Below are 18,391 nucleotides of genomic sequence, written 5' to 3'. Positions count from 1 at the left end.
TTAAGAGCTGAGGAAGCTTATTGGATGAAAAGTGAAATGTCTTCAAAGAAAAACCAGGAAGTCCAATTGTCTCTTGAAAAAGCAGCTTTGGACAGCTGTTAAGGGAATTTTACAATCTTAATTGGTTAAGCTGTTAAGTAGTTAATTAGTTGTTAAGCAAATGACTGTATTTGTTAAATTAGTAACACCAGTCGTTAAGTTAGCCTGGCTTCCCCATTGCCTACGCTTCTCAAAAGATTGCCAAAGGTGATCCCAGGACACTGTAAATGTCATAAATATGAGCCAGTTGCCAAGTGTCCAAATTTTGATCACATAACCATGGGGATGTTACAACCGGTCAATTTTTTCAATGCTGTTGAAATTTGAACAGTTAATATATGAACTGCTGTGAGTGGAGGGCTATCTGTAGTACATTTACATCACATGATGTATCGACACTTTTCTCCCCATCGCTAAATCAAATATGGGCATGGCTAGTGTAATATATGTTGTTGTGAGCTGCCCCGAGTCTTCGGATAGGGGCGGCATACTAATCTAATAAATTGAATTGAATTGAATAGAATTGAATTGAATATCGGACTAAGTCGGTCAGACTTCAATTAACTTGTTTATTTGCAAGTTAAACAACGGAACAGCAATGCATAGCAATTACAGAACGAACGTAGAATACACAACCAAGAACGCCTCAGAATCTTGACAGCTCTACTTATATAGCAGCTGTCAGCAACAACAGCCAATCCAGATACAGGGAATTTCCCGCTTTTGTTGTCACCCAATCCTGGGCGACTTCCCTGTTGCTGGGGACATAACAGCTAGGATGTGATGCATCTGGCCCGCAGTTTGACAGCACTGATTTAAAGTATGTGAATATCATTATCCTAAATTATATTTTTCAGATGATTATGTTAAATGTTTCTTCTGTTCTCTGCAGTATAATGAAGAACTCCACTATGTAGAACCGTGCTTGAATGGAACTTTAGTACAAGCAGATAGAGCTAACAAAGAGGTAAGACAAAATGATAATTATTTAAACAACAAATATTTTGCATATGAAGAATATTGCTAGATTTCATTTGAAGTAATAAAAGCATATAAATTTAACTGAATTGTTCTATCCACTCATTCAAATAATGGTTGTCAGGTAAGTTGTCACTGATTTGTTTGATTCAGGTCTGGAAACAAGATTTAAAAGCTTTCTAATGCTCATTCTGGTAATTATTGTCTTAAAGGAAAGGCAAACTTGAGAAGCCATAAAATTCTTCTCCAGGTCTGATTAAAATCCAAACTGTACAAATGTTCCCAACTTCCCTGTGAAAACCACTCCAATAAGCATTAAAATGGTTAAAAAAATAAAATAACATAACTGTCATTCATCTCCCAGGGATTCTCTTTGATCCTGAATTTCTGATGTTTTTCCATTTTATTTTGGGATGTTATTTTCTACAACTCCTAACAAAGCAGTAGAAATGTTCTAAAACGGCAATTCCTAATGATGTGCCTTTGTTCTATAATAAGCTGTGGGACGATGCTTCCAACTCGATTTTTCATGGTAGACTTTTGGAAATTTATCTCTTCTTGGTAATGAACTACCTTAATTAGTCAGCTTGAGAAAAAGTAAAATTTCTAGTCTGTAGGCTAGAAATTTGCTGTAATGTGAATTTTTGGGTAAAGCAATTATTTTTCTCTTCACATAATCCATCTAACAAACCTTAAGTTTGCTATTAATGATACTATTTACCAGTTTGGGCATAAATAGCTCAGGGAACTAATGATACTATTTACCAGTTTGGGCATAAGTAACTCAGCTTATTTATGAAGTACCTTGATGGTAAGTAAGACAAATGTAATTATTTTTTTCAACCAGCTTTGAATTCTTATATGGATAAACATAACATTTACAAACATAAAGTGAAAGTATTGGTGTCTGGTTTCCAAGAACTCTGAGGCAGGTAGGTTCCTCAAAGAGTAATCCCTGATTATACCTGATACCCCTCACACCTGCTAATTGCTGATTGGTTCTTCCCAGTCAAAGCTCCATATTTAAACAGGAACCGCCGGCTGGGCTTTTGCTGGAGTTGTCACTATTTATTTATTTATTTATTTATTCATTTGTCCAATACACAAATACATAGGAAGAAAAATAGACATGTAGTAATATATATTAGGGTAAAAGTGAACTTGAGGAGAGGATATATGAAAGAAAGAAAATATATATGATAAGTGAGAGAAAGGAAAGACAATTGGACAGGGGACGAAAGGCACACCAGTGCACTTATGTACGCCCCTTACTGGCCTCTTAGGAACCTGGAGAGGTCAATCGTGGAGAGTCTAAGGGAGAAGTGTTGGGGGTTAGGGGTTGACACAATTGAGTCAGGTAATGAGTTCCACGCTTCGATAACTCGATTGTTGAAATCATATTTTTTACAGTCAAGTTTGGCGCGGTTCGTATTAAGTTTGAATCTGTTGCATGCTCTTGTGTTATTGCGGTTGAAGCTGAAGTAGTCATTGACTGGTAGGACGTTGCAGCATATGATCTTGTGGGCAATACTCAAATCGTGTTTTAGGCACCGTAGTTCTAGGCTTTCAAGGCCCAGGATTGTTAGTCTATTTTTGTAGGATATTGTTTTGAGTGGAGGAGTGTAGGGCTCTTCTGGGGAAATATCTTTGGACATTTTCTAGGGTGTTGATGTCTGAGATGTGATATGGGTTCCAGACAGATGAGCAGTAGTCTAGGACGGGTCTGTCAAAAGTTTTGTAGGCTCTTGTGAGTAGAGTGAGATTGCCTGAGCAGAAGCTGCGTAGGATCAGGTTAATAACTCTAGAGGCTTTTTTGGTGATATTGTTGCAGTGGGCTTTAGCACTTAGGTCATTCGATATTAGTATTCCAAGGTCTTTTACAGAATGTGGGTTAGCAGTGAGAGATTCCCAATAAAGATCTGTTCTCACAAGGCAAGCCTCCTGACTTTTCAGTACCAGAACTCAATACTTACCTTGAATTGCTTTTTCTGCACCTGCTGGAATTGCTACAGTTTTAAAATATCTAGCATTTTATGGATTTAGGGAAAATCCTGATTTATGGATATAAACCGGTGTTTTATTCTTGAAATGTTGCAAAATAGCTGAATACAGTGATCCCTCGATTAGTGCGGGGGTTACGTTCCAAGACCTCCCGCACTAATCGATTTTCCACGGTATAGTGGTGCGGAAGTAAAAACACCATCTGCACATGCGCACCCTTTTTCCATGGCCGCGCATGCGCAGATGGTGGAGCCGGGGAGCGACGAAAGTGCGGAGGCTGGCAATGGTTGTTTTTAATGTCGGCCACCCACCCAGCACCTCCAGCCTCCTCGCCGCTACCCCCCCCCGTCCACCTGATTCGCCCCTTTCACCGGCTTTCTTGGGGCATGAGTCCTCTTGCAGCAGCGCTGGCGGCAACAGCTTCTCGGCGTTTAGAATGCCCGCCTCCTTCCCTCCTTCCTTCCCTCCCTCCCTCCTTCCTTCCCTCCTTCCTTCCCTCCCTCCTTCCTTCCCTCCCTCCTTCCCTCCCTCCTTCCCTCCCTCCTTCCCTCCCTCCCTCCTTCCCTCCCTCCTTCCCTCCCTCCTTCCGTCATCGGGCGGGAAAAACCGTGGTGTAGAAAAAAACGTAGACTATTTTTAAATGTATTATTTTTTGAAAAACCGTGGTATAGCGTTTCGCACTAATCGAGGGATCACTGTAATTGAGTATCAAAGTTTTACTTTGGGTTTTTAATGGGTTGGCTTTTTGCTTAACATTTGATGAAGGTATCATGGAATTCATAAGTCAGTTGAATAGACTATACTAACTGTCTCTTTGAAGCATAGAAACACTTAGATCTGTGATATAAGAATGCTGCTTAAGATGTAATTTCTAGAAGGAAGCTATAATATAGTCTGTGGATGACAGTTGATTCACATCATTCTTACCTTGGAATTTTATTCTATTTTATTCTAATATTCTTTATAAAATTTACCAATTTGCAAATGTTCTTGTTAATCAATTTGCTGTATATTTCCAGAAATAGTTTTGCCCTACGCTCATTGCTGTCTGCCAGAAGTTAATTGCTTTCAGTATCAGAATGTAAGCAAAGTAAAGGGTGGTGCAAGCAATCAGATACACATGAACTGGTCTGGAATATTTGGCAGAAACAGAACATTTCAGCCAATGCCTTCGCAGCTGCAGCTAATAAGAATAAGGAATGGGTTTAAGGCCTTTACTGAGCTAAGTAACTGTGTACTAAAGTGGGGTGAAACAAACATGTTGAGATTTATACAAGTGTTCAAACAAATTCCTTCCTTTATACATGGGGTATAAAAAGACCTAAAGATTTAGGATATCTAAATATAGGATTGCTTAAAAATGAGCGAGATCTTGATAGTATAAATTCAAATTCCTGCTTGAAAAACTGGGTTGTTGGTGGTTTGTTTTTTGGTTTTTGTTTGCCAAGAATGTTGTACTGCAAAAGGGTTAATCAGAAGTGAGGTGCAAATTCTTTCATTGGTGATTGAAGCAATGAGCTCTGTGTAATCCATTACTCTTCTATAGTTCACAAGAGTCATTAACTTCTTTTCTTTAAATGATCTTTTGGAGCCATTGTGGAGATTTAGATGCAATGCTTGAAATCTTCCAAGCAGTGTTACGCAAAGAGCTTTCTACTATATATTTCTTTTTGAAATGACCACCCCTGTAGCAGTCTGGGCTATAAACTGATCCCTAATTGAAATAACTCTTTTTACAGAAAGTTGTCATCTTGCACCTACTTCTAGTGTGAACTAAGAATATCAACTAGTCACTTTAAGTGAAATAATTGTTAAATAAGCTAGGGAAACCTTACTGATTCTCTATGAAGCAGCTCCGAGTCTCCGGAGAGGGGTGGCATACAAATCTAATAAATAATAATAATAATAATAATAATAATAATAATAATAATAATAACGACTCTTGCATAAGCCAGTGAAAGTGGTCCCAGTGGTACTTGGCACGCTGGGCGCAGTACCAAAGGATCTCAGTGGACATTTGAAAACCATCGGAATTGACAAAATTTCCATCTGTCAATTGCAAAAGGACGCTTTACTGGGATCGGTAAACATAATTTGCTGCTACATCACGCAGTCCTTGGTGCTTGGGAAGCACCCGACTGGTGATGAAATATGAAATCCAGCATAGTGATCTCGTTTGCGGTGTTGTACTGACATAATAATAATAATAATAATAATAATAATAATAATAATAATAATAATAATTTTATCCAGAACAGATGGCCTTTTTGGCCCAGTGTTATTCCCAGTATCTATTCTGACTGTGGTTTATCAAATTGTTAAATAGAGGTTTTTCTTATTTAGACTTGAAGCAGCTGAACCTAGCGTTTCTGCATGTAAACCTTGGGCTATCTTTCCCTCCTCTTTCACATTATGGGCAAACAAGTCATTGTTAGTTTGTTACATCTTTGGCCTGTGATATAGCAGATTTCTCATAAAAATATATCAGCTCAGGAAAAAATGGTTCTCCCATTCTGGAGTTGAGTAGAAATGTAGGGAAGAAATATTCATGAAGTTCTTTTCATTGCTATGACAAACACTGCAATCTAAAGGTAAACAGATACACCTGTATTGCAACTTTCAGAATATATTCCATAGGAAAAGCATATAATTGGGCTGTTTAAGTCACTGAAATAGGTGCTTCGAAACATGCAGGAAAGTAAGATAACCAACACATGCATTGACATGTTGAGACAATTGGGATCAGTTTCAAAATCAGCTTTGGGGGGGGGGGATGTAACTGCTTTCCTCATTTAAAAACTGATAGGTGTTTTATGCAGTAGGTTGTATTCATTGCAAAGCTATTCATTGGAAGTTGTTTGACAGCTCTAATATCAAATTAAGTCTCCAAGAAAGTTTTATATGAGTTGGCTTTTAATAGCCAAAGTTAATATGAGGATTCTGTTTTTATGGTTTCATTGGATGTCCGCTTATTCCTGCTGTTCATATCTTCGTGTATATCTGCCAAAATAAAATGTATTTGAAAATTACATTCAGTGGGGTCAAAAATGCACCCAACGCTTCTAGTAAAGAGTGGCTGGCTTTTACAGAGTTATAATTAGACTTCAGAGCACCATCATTGCACCTTTTAAGGCTACTAAATTTGGAGCAGTAAAAATCCAGATAATTATTAGATGGCAGGAAGCAGCTATACTGTACTATCCTACATCTCTTTCCTGCCATCTAGTAAGTACTCATATATTTGCAGCCCAGATATATTAGTCTTAAAATATTCCTTCTCCTGCCCACTTTTTTAAAAATGAATGTCAATTATTATTTGAATTGGGGATATGGTTCAAGCAACCAAAGTTTACTGTCTTATTCTGCCCAATTTCCTTCTCTTAAATAGTTATTTGCTATTGGTCACATATCATTGAAATTGAAGCTGGGAGAGAAAAAAAAATATCTCACTTCCCTTAATTTGTCAGTGGTAGAAGTATATCAATAATATGTAGGATATCAGATAACAGGTTATCCTATCGAATTGCTTTGCTCTTGGGGTGCGGGGTTTTTATATACCTTTGTCGTGCTTTTCTTGAGTTCCATGTAATACAAATTTAAATTGTATTCATTTTAGCAGTGAGAACTGTCAGTTTATTGGCAGTAGGCAGTTTTGCAAAGAAAGCTTTTAAGTAACATCTGAATCAAATGAACTGTTATAATGAAATGAGCTAAGTGGCAAGTTTAGTGTCAGATATGACAGCGAAAAGTTAAAGTATTTGATATGTTTACATGAGCAGCTTGTATGTGTACAAATTTAGAAAATAAGCAGGCCACCTAGCCTCATAATGTTTTATTAATATATTTTGTTTCTTTTGTTGTTTGGACACACTATTTTTTTTAAAAAATATGCCACTTATGTTGTATTAGAGGAATTTCCAACTGAGGTTAAGAATTATAATTTCATATACATTTCCTTTCATACATTATGCCAGTGTCTCAATCCCATTCAAGGTGCAGCGCATAATTTTTTTTTAAAAAAGGATGGATCAATTTTTTCTGTAGGGTGGCATGCTCACATCCTATTGCCTATGTAATTGTAATTCAAACTATCTTTAGAAACAAATGTCTTCTTCTCATTATTCTTATAGAGTACTAGTCTGGTTTATGGTTTTGTTATTAAGATGGTCTTGCCTTTCAGTATGCCAATTTGTAAAACATTCCCTTTTTTTTCCTTTTCAAAGTGGGAAATAGAGCAGACAGTGTTTTATCATTGTCTGCACTTTTTCAGCAAAATTACAAACATGTGCAACAGCCTAGGTTAATACAAGTTTACTCAGGCCAAGAAGTTTTCATGTTTGAGAAACTCCATATTACATGTTTCTTACCTCTTAGGAATTATATGACTATATGATTTAAGGCAACTCTGCATTTAAGGCAACAGTACCACCATTTGCATTTTATACATTAAACCACATGCATATACACACTTATAAATATTTCCAGATGAAATTAAGATGACAGTGTTCCTAAATGATGGGTACCCTAATGGAATCAGAAGCTTACCTGTGTCTACATGTTTAATCCTTGGAACAATAAAACCTCAGATTGTATTTGGTTGAATGTGGTTAGAATTCTCAGTGAAGCCTGCCATATAGCTCAACTATCTGGATTGTGTCTTCTTTTTGAGATGGATGAGTTGCTCATTTTTGACATGATCATTATGCTAGGCCTATGCCAGAAATTACTTCTACTTTTCTAAATCTTTCCCAATTGCTTTCATATTTAAATGATATTCTCATGGATGAGATGCAGGATCCTTATACATAGTTAGAAAGTAGCCTGCCTTTCTTTGTACTGCTTTTTCTCCAATGTTCTGCATCCTCATTGATTTCCCATTATTCTGTGACATCACTAGGGAGGCATTTCTAGCAACCTTTTATGATGGAACTTAAAAAAATAAAATAGCAGCATTAGATCACTTCTTTTTTTAATATGTTCTGTTTAGTACAGTGTTCTGGCTTGATTATTCCTCTATCCAATGTAGCTAGGAGATAACAACAAAAACAACAACAACAACAACAACAACAACCAGAGTTGGAAGGCACCCTGAAGGTCTTCTAGTCCAACCTCTTGCTTAGGCAGGAAACTACACTACTTCAAATAAATGGTTATTCAACATCTTCTTTAAAACTTCCAGTGTTGGAGCATTCACAACTTCTGGAGGCAAGCTGTTCCACTGATTAATTATTCTGTCAGGAAATTTCTCCTTAGTTCTAAGATATTTCTCACCTGGTTTAGTTTCCACCCATTGCTTCTTGTTCTACGCGTGGGTGGTTTGGAGAATAGTTTGATTCCCTCTTCTTTGTGGCATCCCCTGAGATATTGGAACACTGCTATCATGTCTCCCCTGGTCCTTCTTTTCATTAAACTAGACATTCCCAGTTCCTGCAACCGTTCTTCTGCGGAGAGGGGTGGCATACAAATCCAATAAATAATAATAATAATAATAATAATAATAATAATAATAATAATAATAATAATAATAATAATAATGTTCATGCTTAAAGAGAACATATCCTAAATTTCCAAGATTATTCCTTCCTTCCTTCCTTCCTTCCTTCCTTCCTTCCTTCCTTCCTTCCTTCCTTCCTTCCTTCCTTCCTTCTAGCATTCATTGCTTAATGAAATATTTGGTGAAATGGATAGTTTGAATTGAATTGTGAAAGTTGAGATTTCGAGATCAGCTTTGGATATCAGTACCACCAACATCCTGAGCAAATATTTTCCAGTGTTGAATTAATCTTCGAGTCCAACAAAAATAATTGTCACTTGTATCTTATTCTTATCAGCCTTCCACTTTACTAATCAAACATTAGGATATAATTGCCTCAGTTGCCCATTTCATTCATCAACATTACTATTATGCTATGTGTAGATACTACACATTTGAAGATTTTGTGGTTATAAATGGAGATGAAGCATGCACATCAAAATTAGTTACAGAAAGTTGCATTACTTTCCCAGGATTCAGATTCATGAAATACAATCCAGTTCTGATTCCTTTCATTCTTTCTTATAATTGAGTACAAATCTTTTTGTTGCTGTGGCTGAAGATAGCTATCATATTTTCAGAGAGCCTTCCTTTAGCAATCTGGCAAGCCATACTTCTTGCCTGTACTGCAATTTCAGAAAGGTAACTCTTATCATCTGTATCTGCAAACAGCTCTTGTGACCATAACACTAAACTCAGATAATTATTCTGGATTATCTTGATTTACTGTGAAGAGCACAATAACAAAAGCAGTTAAACTAATCAGAAATTGAAAGCATATTGAGCCACCCAATGTATGTATATTGCTTAGCTTGTCCTGATTTATGTTTCTTCCCATGTTTGTAGGCAACAAGTTCTGATATGAATAATGCAGTAGTTATTTTTTTATTAATTTCCTGGTTATGTGAGTTCCACTCAAGGTAAGTACTAAGAGAGACAACATTGGATTAGAAGGGTGTACATGTATTTTTTAAATCAAATCTATATTTTATTTTATTTTTATTTTAGTTATTCATTTGTCCAACATATGGAAGAGAATAGTCATGAAGTAATATATATATAAAGATAATATGTAAAAATAGAGGATAAGACATATGAAAGGAAGAAAATACATATGATATATGAGATAAAGGAAAGACAATTGGACAGGGGACAAAAGGCACACTAGTGCACTTATGTACGCCCCTTACTGACCTCTTAGGAACCTGGAGAGGTCAACCATGGATAGTCTAAGGGAGAAATGTTGGGGGTTAGGGGTTGACACTATTGAGTCCGGTAATGAGTTCCAAGCTTTGACAACTCGATTGTTAAAGTCATATTTTTTACAGTCAAGTTTGGAGCGGTTAATATTAAGTTTGAATCTGTTGCGTGCTCTTGGGTTGTTGCGGTTGAAGCTGAAGTAGTCATTGACAGGCAGGACGTTGCAGCATATGATCTTGTGGGCAATACTTAAATCGTGTTTTAGGCGCCGTAGTTCTAAGATTTCTTTCTCAAAGCAAGGAATACTTTGTGGGTATTCTTTATAATCCCAAATGGGGGAGGGGGGATGACTTTGCATTGAAATTACTGTACATTCAAGACAGGGATGAAAGAGAAAGTTTCAAGCTTCACAGTGTTATCTTTCACAGAATCACCCATGCAGTAGGCTTTTATCCAAGTAGGAGACAATGAACAGAGTTTGCTTTAGAAAAGATATTTCCATTTATAGAACAAGGAAGTTATATTTTCATATCTTTACTGCTTTTATTATAGGCACAGGAAAGGGTGTGTGGAAAGTTCCCTCTCCTAAAATTATAATGTCTTCAAGCTGAAACCTGGGGTGACTCAAATGATTGGCAATAATAGTCACCCCATCATTCTGTTTGGAAATGTCCAATAAGTCATATTTGACCCTGGGCCATCAAGCTGGTATCAACTCCTAGAAACCACACAGACAAATTTTCTCAGAATGATCTAGTTCTTCAGATAGTGGTGAAACTATATTTATCCACCTTGCGGCTGGCCATCCTTCCCCCTCTCCTTTCCTTCCACCTTTCCTTTATAAAATTTTCAAGAGACATTAAAAAAAGGGATGTAATTAAATTAAAACTAGAAAAGACTACAAGTTAGAACAGTTGCTTTCATCAACATACTTTTTGCACCGAATCGTCTATCAGCATCTGCTTAGTAGGAGACTTGAAGACAGTAAACCTGATTTCTTTGCACATAACCTTTTTCCAGTATGTTAATATTTGGCAAGACATCAGTATTGCATTTATATACATTACGAAAACATTATTCCCCAAATATAGTTGCATAAGTCCAAAGTAGTGTTAATGTAGGAAAAGCAGCTTTATTGTTTGCTTTCTTCCTGGCCAAGTGAAATGGCTATGCCTGTAGCTATATGCAGAGACAGCTGAGAACAGCTCGCAAGCAGCTGCTTGGATTTTGCCAGTGACACATGCTTGAACTGTTTGAAAAGAGGTCCTTTGAGTTGCTATGAAGTTCTTCTTTTTCATGCTTTGTGCAAATCCTACTAACATAAGTTTGGTGTGTGACCTTATACTCCATTTAGAAAAACTTTGTCAATCCTTTAAATTTCTACCCAAAGCCTTATGGATTTGCACTACTAATGGGGTGGTGGTGGTGGGTGTTTCATTTTGTTTTTTACAAAAAGTTGTCATGAAAAGTTTAGACAACATATTAATTAAAGAGTCTAGATAGTGATTTGTCCTCATCAAGAACAGGGCATTGTTTCCCTCTGTCACCTGACCCACCTCTGTCATCAGGCATGGGAGAACTGAGATATTTCCTTCCCCCTAGGCCTATACAATTTATGCATGGTAATGTTTGTGTGTATGTTTGGTTTTTAAATTAGGGTCTTTTAAATTATTTTAAATATTAGATTTGTTATATGTTGTTTTGCTATTGTTGTTAGCCACCCCAGTCTACGGAGAGGGGCGGCATACAAATCAAATCAAATCAATCAATCAACCAATCAACCAATCAATCAATCAATCAATCAATCAATCAATCAAACAAACAATCAAACAATCAATCAATAGTTTCCACAGCTATATAGCTACATTCAATGCCATCTATTTAATTTATTGGTTTCATAGGTTTGTATCCCGTTTCTTTTTAAAGTTCATCATAGGCTTCTCTAAATTTTCCTCTCAGTAAAATGTCCGTGAAGTGGGCTGGAATATAGAGTGACACAGTAAGCTTCTAGGCTAAATGTGGACCTGAATATGAGTCTCCTTTGGTTTTAGTTACAACCATTTAGTCTTCTATTCATATACTGTATCTACTTTACTTTGGCTATGCTATACTTGAAAATTTATTGGAAAAGGCAACATTCTTAGAATGTTTAGTGACATGCTGGCTTGATAGCATCAAATTTGATACAAAGTTAAACTTCCAAATGATTTAAGCTGTGCTTGATGCAGTAGCATGGAGAGAACTTTCCTGTTAAATCCCCAAGAGTCAGACACAACTAAATTGTTAGAACAATAATTACTCCAGCAGGTTTGATCATATAGTGTTCCAAAAAACAAGCCTTTGGGATCAATGAATTAAGAGTTAAGAAGAGATAATAATCTTGGTTTTATTTCAATTCTGTTAGGGCAGCTCCCAAATACATGCTGTATTACAATGAGTACCAGATATCTATTGATAAGGACAGTCTGCGGAGAGGGGCGGCATACAAATCTGATTAAACTTAAACTTAAACTCCTCTAAAACTGAGCATGTATTGCTTCTCAAATTTCATATTCTTCATGCTTCAGACTGAAAGAGAAAATATTAATATTTTCCAAATGATGAAATATAAATATTTTCATGGATAATTTGAACAAAATATAAAATCCATTCTGCAGTATCTGACTCCATTGTAGCTTAAACGTTTATTGAGCTGAACAAAACTTTAGAATTGTTTGAAATACTGAGATGAACAAACCAAATTTACTAGGTCAAAATGAACATTAAGTTACACTAATTGCTTTGGAAAATCAGCCACAGTTTGTGGGAGTAACATATGCTTCAAAAATGGCCTTAAGCTGATTCCCCTGAAAAATGTATCATTCACTGAACTGTATCAATCCATTATTTTAGTACAGAAAAATGTTCTTTATAGGAAATTTACAAAAACAATATTAGGCATAAGAGCATATAATTTTTTCTTATATTTCATAATTTTTCCCTTGTTAAATCTAAACGATGCCTGGATTTTGGGAAGAAATTTGTATTATTTATTTAAAAGATGATGTGGTAGACAAAATTGGTGTTGGATGAATTTCATCCTGAGATGTTTCTTTGTTGATAACAAATTCAAGAATGAGGTTATATTAATCTGTAACAAGATTAATTATGAAACTGTGGTCAATAAAAAAAATCATGTATTTATACCTGGACAGATAGACAATATTAGGCTGGAACCGAACATTCAAAATACTTTCTGGGCCAGATGAAAGTGTAGAATTGCTTTCTTTCATTTGCATTGAAATGCAAGATAAAGAAATGGAAATAATTTCTGAAACTGAGCAAACTAATCACTGCTTGAGTGTTTTGTAGAAAATATGAATAAGCCTTTCTAAATACTTATTTTCTTCCAAACGTGTGGGATTTTGGTTCAGCGTAAGTGGTGAAGGGCTACCAAAACTTTTACTACCACACTGTGGGCGTGGCTTATGTAGGACGCCTGCATTTTCTTTCAACATCTTTTAGTGCAAATTGGGTGCTATAGAGTGGAGCTCCATTTTTGCTACCCCACTGCGTTCCCCCGCCCCCGTCCGGCAATAGCCCACCCCTTAATATAAGAGACAGTTATCCCTAGTAAAGCTATAAAATCATATTACTCAGCTTGGCAGCTTTCCGTTTGCTTACAAAACTTTGCATGTTTCACCTGGTGATCAAGTCATTACCTTAATCTAGCTAATCTTGTGTGTGTGTGTGTATATACATATATATATATACATACACACACAGTAATCCCTCACTACTTCGCTGTTCATCTTTTGCGGATTCGCTACTTCATGGGTTTTCAAAGGGGGCTTAAATCCATTAAATCCATTGAAAAATTTAAACCCATTAAAAATTCATAAAATTCTTCTACAGTACTACTGTACTCTATTAAAGAACCTGGTAGGATATCACATGTAGTTCCAGCTGAGAAACATTATAGAATGACTGTTAAATGCAAAGGGTGGGTTTTAAAAGTCGAAATACTTGTTAAATACATTAAAAAATATATTTCCTCTACTTCGCGGAAATTCGTTTTTCACGGGTGGTCTTGGAACGCATTCCCCGTGAAAAATGAGGGATCACTGTACTTAAAAAAATTATTTATTAGATTTGTATGCCGCCCCTCTTCGAGTAACATTTTCTTCTAAAAACTGGAGAAGCAAGATTCTTTAAAATAATTTTTAAAAATAAATCTGTTTCTTTACAAATGTGAAAAGCTCCTTGACTTTAATAAATTGATTGTTTTAAAGCAACTTTCCAAAAATGTTATTTCTGTTTCTTCTGCAGCACTTCAGGGAACATCTTGACAAACTTTTTGCCAAAGGGATCGGAATGCTGGACATTGCCTTAGTTGAAGCTTTCAATATGCTCAGCGATGTAAGTTCATCAATTTTACCTCCTCTTTAAAAAGAAATCATTAGTTAAACTTTGTATTAGTTATGCAATATGTTTACATGAACCATGTAGCATTTTTTTTAACTGAATATAGCAGTATTGCAACATGCAAATTCTGAAAATCATTGTTATGAATGATAGGTCAGAACTCATCTGTTGGGTCTCACTTTTAGACTGTTTTCTAGATTAGAATAACTAAGCCTCACATTCCCTAATGTTTTCAAAGAGTTAACTGTGTTCATGATTCTCCAAATTGTATTCATAACTAAGCCTAAATTCTTCCCAACCATTATTTATGCTATTACCACAAGTTTCTCCTGCAGGATTACTGTGTGAATTATATCATGTGTCAGATGCAATTACCTCCTTTGCCAATAAAGTTAATTTCTGTTATAATTTTGAGTGTGTGTGTCTATGTGTATATAGTCTTAACCAATAATTAAAATTCTGTGACATTTTGAAGAGAATCATAAACAAATGCTCCAAATGTCAGGATGAACTGAAATTTTCCCTGCTAAAGAATGAATCACTGAGTTAATTGTAGTTCATCATAAAGTCCCTTATTATTGTTATTACTCTGGAAAAGATGTTAATCATGTCTGTTATTCAATACAAATGTTTAAATAAACATGAGAAGACTTTATCCATTCAAGCTAATATGATTTACATTAAAATAAATAGATGAAAAGACCCTGTTCCAAACTATTTTAATATACTGTTTATTTTTTTAATCTATACTTCTTACTTTAGTTTTTAAATAAAGAAGAATCAATTAAATAGATTTTATAATTTTATTCATCATAATATAATCTCAGTGTTGGCTGGTTTTATCTTGGCACAATGAGAATAAAATTTATACGTGCCCAGAGTGTTCACATATACTGTTACTTGTGTCTGCTACAGTCTACATATTCCTACTTCCTTAAACTACCAAGCACAAATTATCAATAGCAAGTATTAAGTGTTATTATCTTAAAGTAAAATACCAATTATCAACAACAGAGCAATAGCAGTTGCAACTCTGTGTTTTCTCTTGGCAGAAAATACTCACCTGTCCAAATACGCATAGCATGTATGTTTGTGACAAGAATGGAGATGATGGGAGCAATATTAAAAATGGCCTTCTACTAAGTGGAAATTTTCAGATTGCGTATGCCTATGTGACAGCTTTTTTTATGAGACTGCAGATGACAAGCTATTAAAATCCTAAATGTGCCACCAGTTGCAAAATTTTGCATCCCAAAAGTGAAAAAGAATGCAGTGTCTTTTAAACCATTTCTCCCATCATTCTGTTTGTCCCCTTTATTTTCTATTATTTTCTCAACTTAACCTTTAGCAGATAGAATCTGTTCAGCATTACCTGGTTAACTTTCTAATTAAAAAAATTCCATTCATGCAGTATTGAATGTAAACCACAGAAAGCCTTATCCTGTAAAAGAAAAAAATAGCAAAGAAAAACCCTCCCCTCTGAGCCAAGGAGCACTGAAAATATTAGGAAGCACTATGTATGTACTGTAAGCATGCAAGTACATATGTATATATGTATACATATAAATAAAAATAGGAGTAAGTCCGTAAAGTGAGCAACTACCTTAATGATGAGTTGATATTTAAAATTGGTTTTATATTCCTTTATACAGTGGTACCTCTACTTAAGAACGCCTCTACTTAAGAACTTTTCTAGATAAGAACCAGGTGTTCAAGATTTTTTTGCCTCTTCTTAAGAACCATTTTCTACTTAAGAACCCAAGCCTGGAAAATTTCCCAGGAAATTTGAGAGTGACATGAAGGCCCGGCAAGTTTCCTGCCATTCTATCTGGCATGGGAGGCAGCCTCGCGCCAGGTGTATGGGAAGCGTGTGCTCCTCCCCACCGTCTCAGAGACCCTCTTTTTTTATACCTTAAAGTTTGGGATTTTTTTTTATTCCCCTCACCTCACCTTCTTCCTTTGGCAGCGACTGTCCTCCTCCTCTTCTTCCTCCTCCTCCTCCCACCCAAATTCTGAGCTTTTATTTCTTTCCTAATGGGTTTGCACGCATTATTTGCTTTAACATTGATTCCTATGGGAAAAATTAATTCTACTTACAAATTTTTCTACTTAAGAACCTGGTCATGGAATGAATTAAGTTCTTAAGTAGAGGTACCACTTTATTCATTTGGGATTCTGTCTCCCTCTCATTTGATCATTAAAAATGATTGCTAATATTTTGACATATTTCAAGCAGAGTTGAGATACTTAAATATTTCTTGCCCTGGGGCTTGCAATCTCCAGACCTGACTTTTTGATGGAATAGATGCTTCTTTATAAAAAATATTCCATATGACATTGTATTGATTAAAGTATATCATGCTCTAAATGTGGAATATGTTTGACTACTGTACTTCATCAAAATAAGAAATGAAATCTTAAAATATACTTTTTCTGGATGGAAATACTCAGTGAAGCACAAATATCTTATAGCAAAAGCTAACTAGGTTTGTCAAACCTAAACAATATTTTATTTTGTTTCCTAGTTCAATCACACAGGACAAGGAAGTATCTGCAGTCAAGCCATAATGCTGATTACGGATGGTGCGGTGGACACATATGATGCAATATTTGAAAAATATAATTGGCCAGATAGGAAGGTAAATCTTACTATGCATATCCATGAAGTAACTGGATCAAATGTTGATCAAGATTTGCATTCTCACAGATATTTTGTTATGGATGAATCTATATTCTCAGGCATCACTTTGTAAGGGAAGTTTTAAAAAAGTTTTCTAATGCTTTTATTATTTCATGACTTTTTGCCAAACTGTTTAACCCCTGGGTTCTGTTCGGGTCATATGTGATTTATATATAGATTAGGCTGCAATTTCCAATTTTTTTGAATACCTTTTGCATTGGTTTACCAATTTGAACATTCCTGATCATAAACAAATGAAAAATGAAACGAAAAAAATAATGTTTAGTTGTTTATTTTGCTCAGAAAAGCTCCCCCCCCCCCGCTGTGTGCAATTATGTTTGCTTTATATATAGACCAGGCTGCAAGTTCCAAATTACATCCTTGTTTTTAGTACAGTGGATTTCTTGCATAAAATTAGTTGTCTGGGTATCATTCATTAACTTTTCTGGGTACTTCATCCAGTGGTGGGCTGCAGGCGGAACAAACAGGTACGCAGTACCGGTAGCAAAACTAGGTTTATACTCAAGTATAATCCGAGCAAAATTTTGCTACTGGTACTGGTTGGTTCTGAAATCTAAAATATGTGGTAGTAGAAGCAAACAGAAATAATGGCTTCTAGAACTGAAAAGCAGTTCGAAAGCATGTAAAAATGCAAGTAGAAAGAATAGGGACCACCTTTGGTGGGACGGTAACGGTGTTCTGTTCAGCCACATGACCATGGAGACATCTTCGGACACTGCTGGTTCTTCAGCTTTGAAACAGAGATGAGCACCTCTGCTTAGAGTCAGTTATGACTAGCACATATGTGCGAGGGGAACCTTTACCTTTATGGTTAACTACTGAAACAATTTTGCAATGAATTAATGAAAACACATTATTGGGTAGTATGAAAGAAGTATTACTTTTCATTGCAAGTGTGCTGTGTGGTTAGACAAGATAGACTATGTCAGTTAATACCTATCTGGTTAATTTATTTTTGTATGAAACATATTTTCAGATTTTGAGAAAAGAAGTTACTGATAGTAAACACTATACTTTGTCTTTGTACAAATTCTACCACTCTACTACTCTTTGAGAGAATTATCATTGTTCATATTTGTTTATAGATGACTTAATAAAAGAAACTCTTAAATATTTTAAATATTCTCTTTACTATAGTCAGTGGAAACAAATATTTAAAATTTTATGGAACTTTCCTTTAGAGAAATTATGTATTTGGAAGATAATTTCTTATATAATAATTGGATTGGAATATTGCAATAGGAGGTATGACAAAGGTTTGAATTACTAGTTGTTAATAACTAGAATCTAAAATACTAGAGTCTGGCTATTATGCGTTTAACATAATGGCATTTTTGAATCATAATCATCTTGCTGTTAAATAATAGAAATATTATTAATATTTAAAACAACTGGAGCTCACACACACAAGTAAATGATTTGATTTGGATTACTAATCACTTTCTCTAAAAAGAATCAGAAGGATGATCATGTGCTATTTAATGTATCATCTAGTTTGCCCCTGTTATATTTGTTTGAGTGCAAAGCTTGATCTG

At 35.5% G+C, this 18,391-nt stretch overlaps 1 protein-coding gene across 1 annotated transcript in view; it reads left to right on the top strand.

The window, feature by feature from the left end:
• Positions 1 to 18,391, top strand: part of CACNA2D3 (calcium voltage-gated channel auxiliary subunit alpha2delta 3) — a 700,147-nt gene that overhangs the window by 375,328 nt on the left and 306,428 nt on the right. The window contains exons 9-11 of the mRNA XM_070738505.1: positions 932 to 1,006; positions 14,060 to 14,149; positions 16,681 to 16,794. Coding sequence (XP_070594606.1) covers positions 932 to 1,006; positions 14,060 to 14,149; positions 16,681 to 16,794 — 279 coding nt within the window. The remainder of the gene's footprint in view (positions 1 to 931; positions 1,007 to 14,059; positions 14,150 to 16,680; positions 16,795 to 18,391) is intronic.

Source organism: Erythrolamprus reginae, chromosome 2 (assembly GCF_031021105.1).
Source record: "Erythrolamprus reginae isolate rEryReg1 chromosome 2, rEryReg1.hap1, whole genome shotgun sequence".
In the NCBI taxonomy this organism is placed as follows: domain Eukaryota; kingdom Metazoa; phylum Chordata; class Lepidosauria; order Squamata; family Dipsadidae; genus Erythrolamprus; species Erythrolamprus reginae.
Note: the sequence above shows the minus strand (reverse complement) of the source record. Positions and strands in the feature narration are given on the sequence as shown.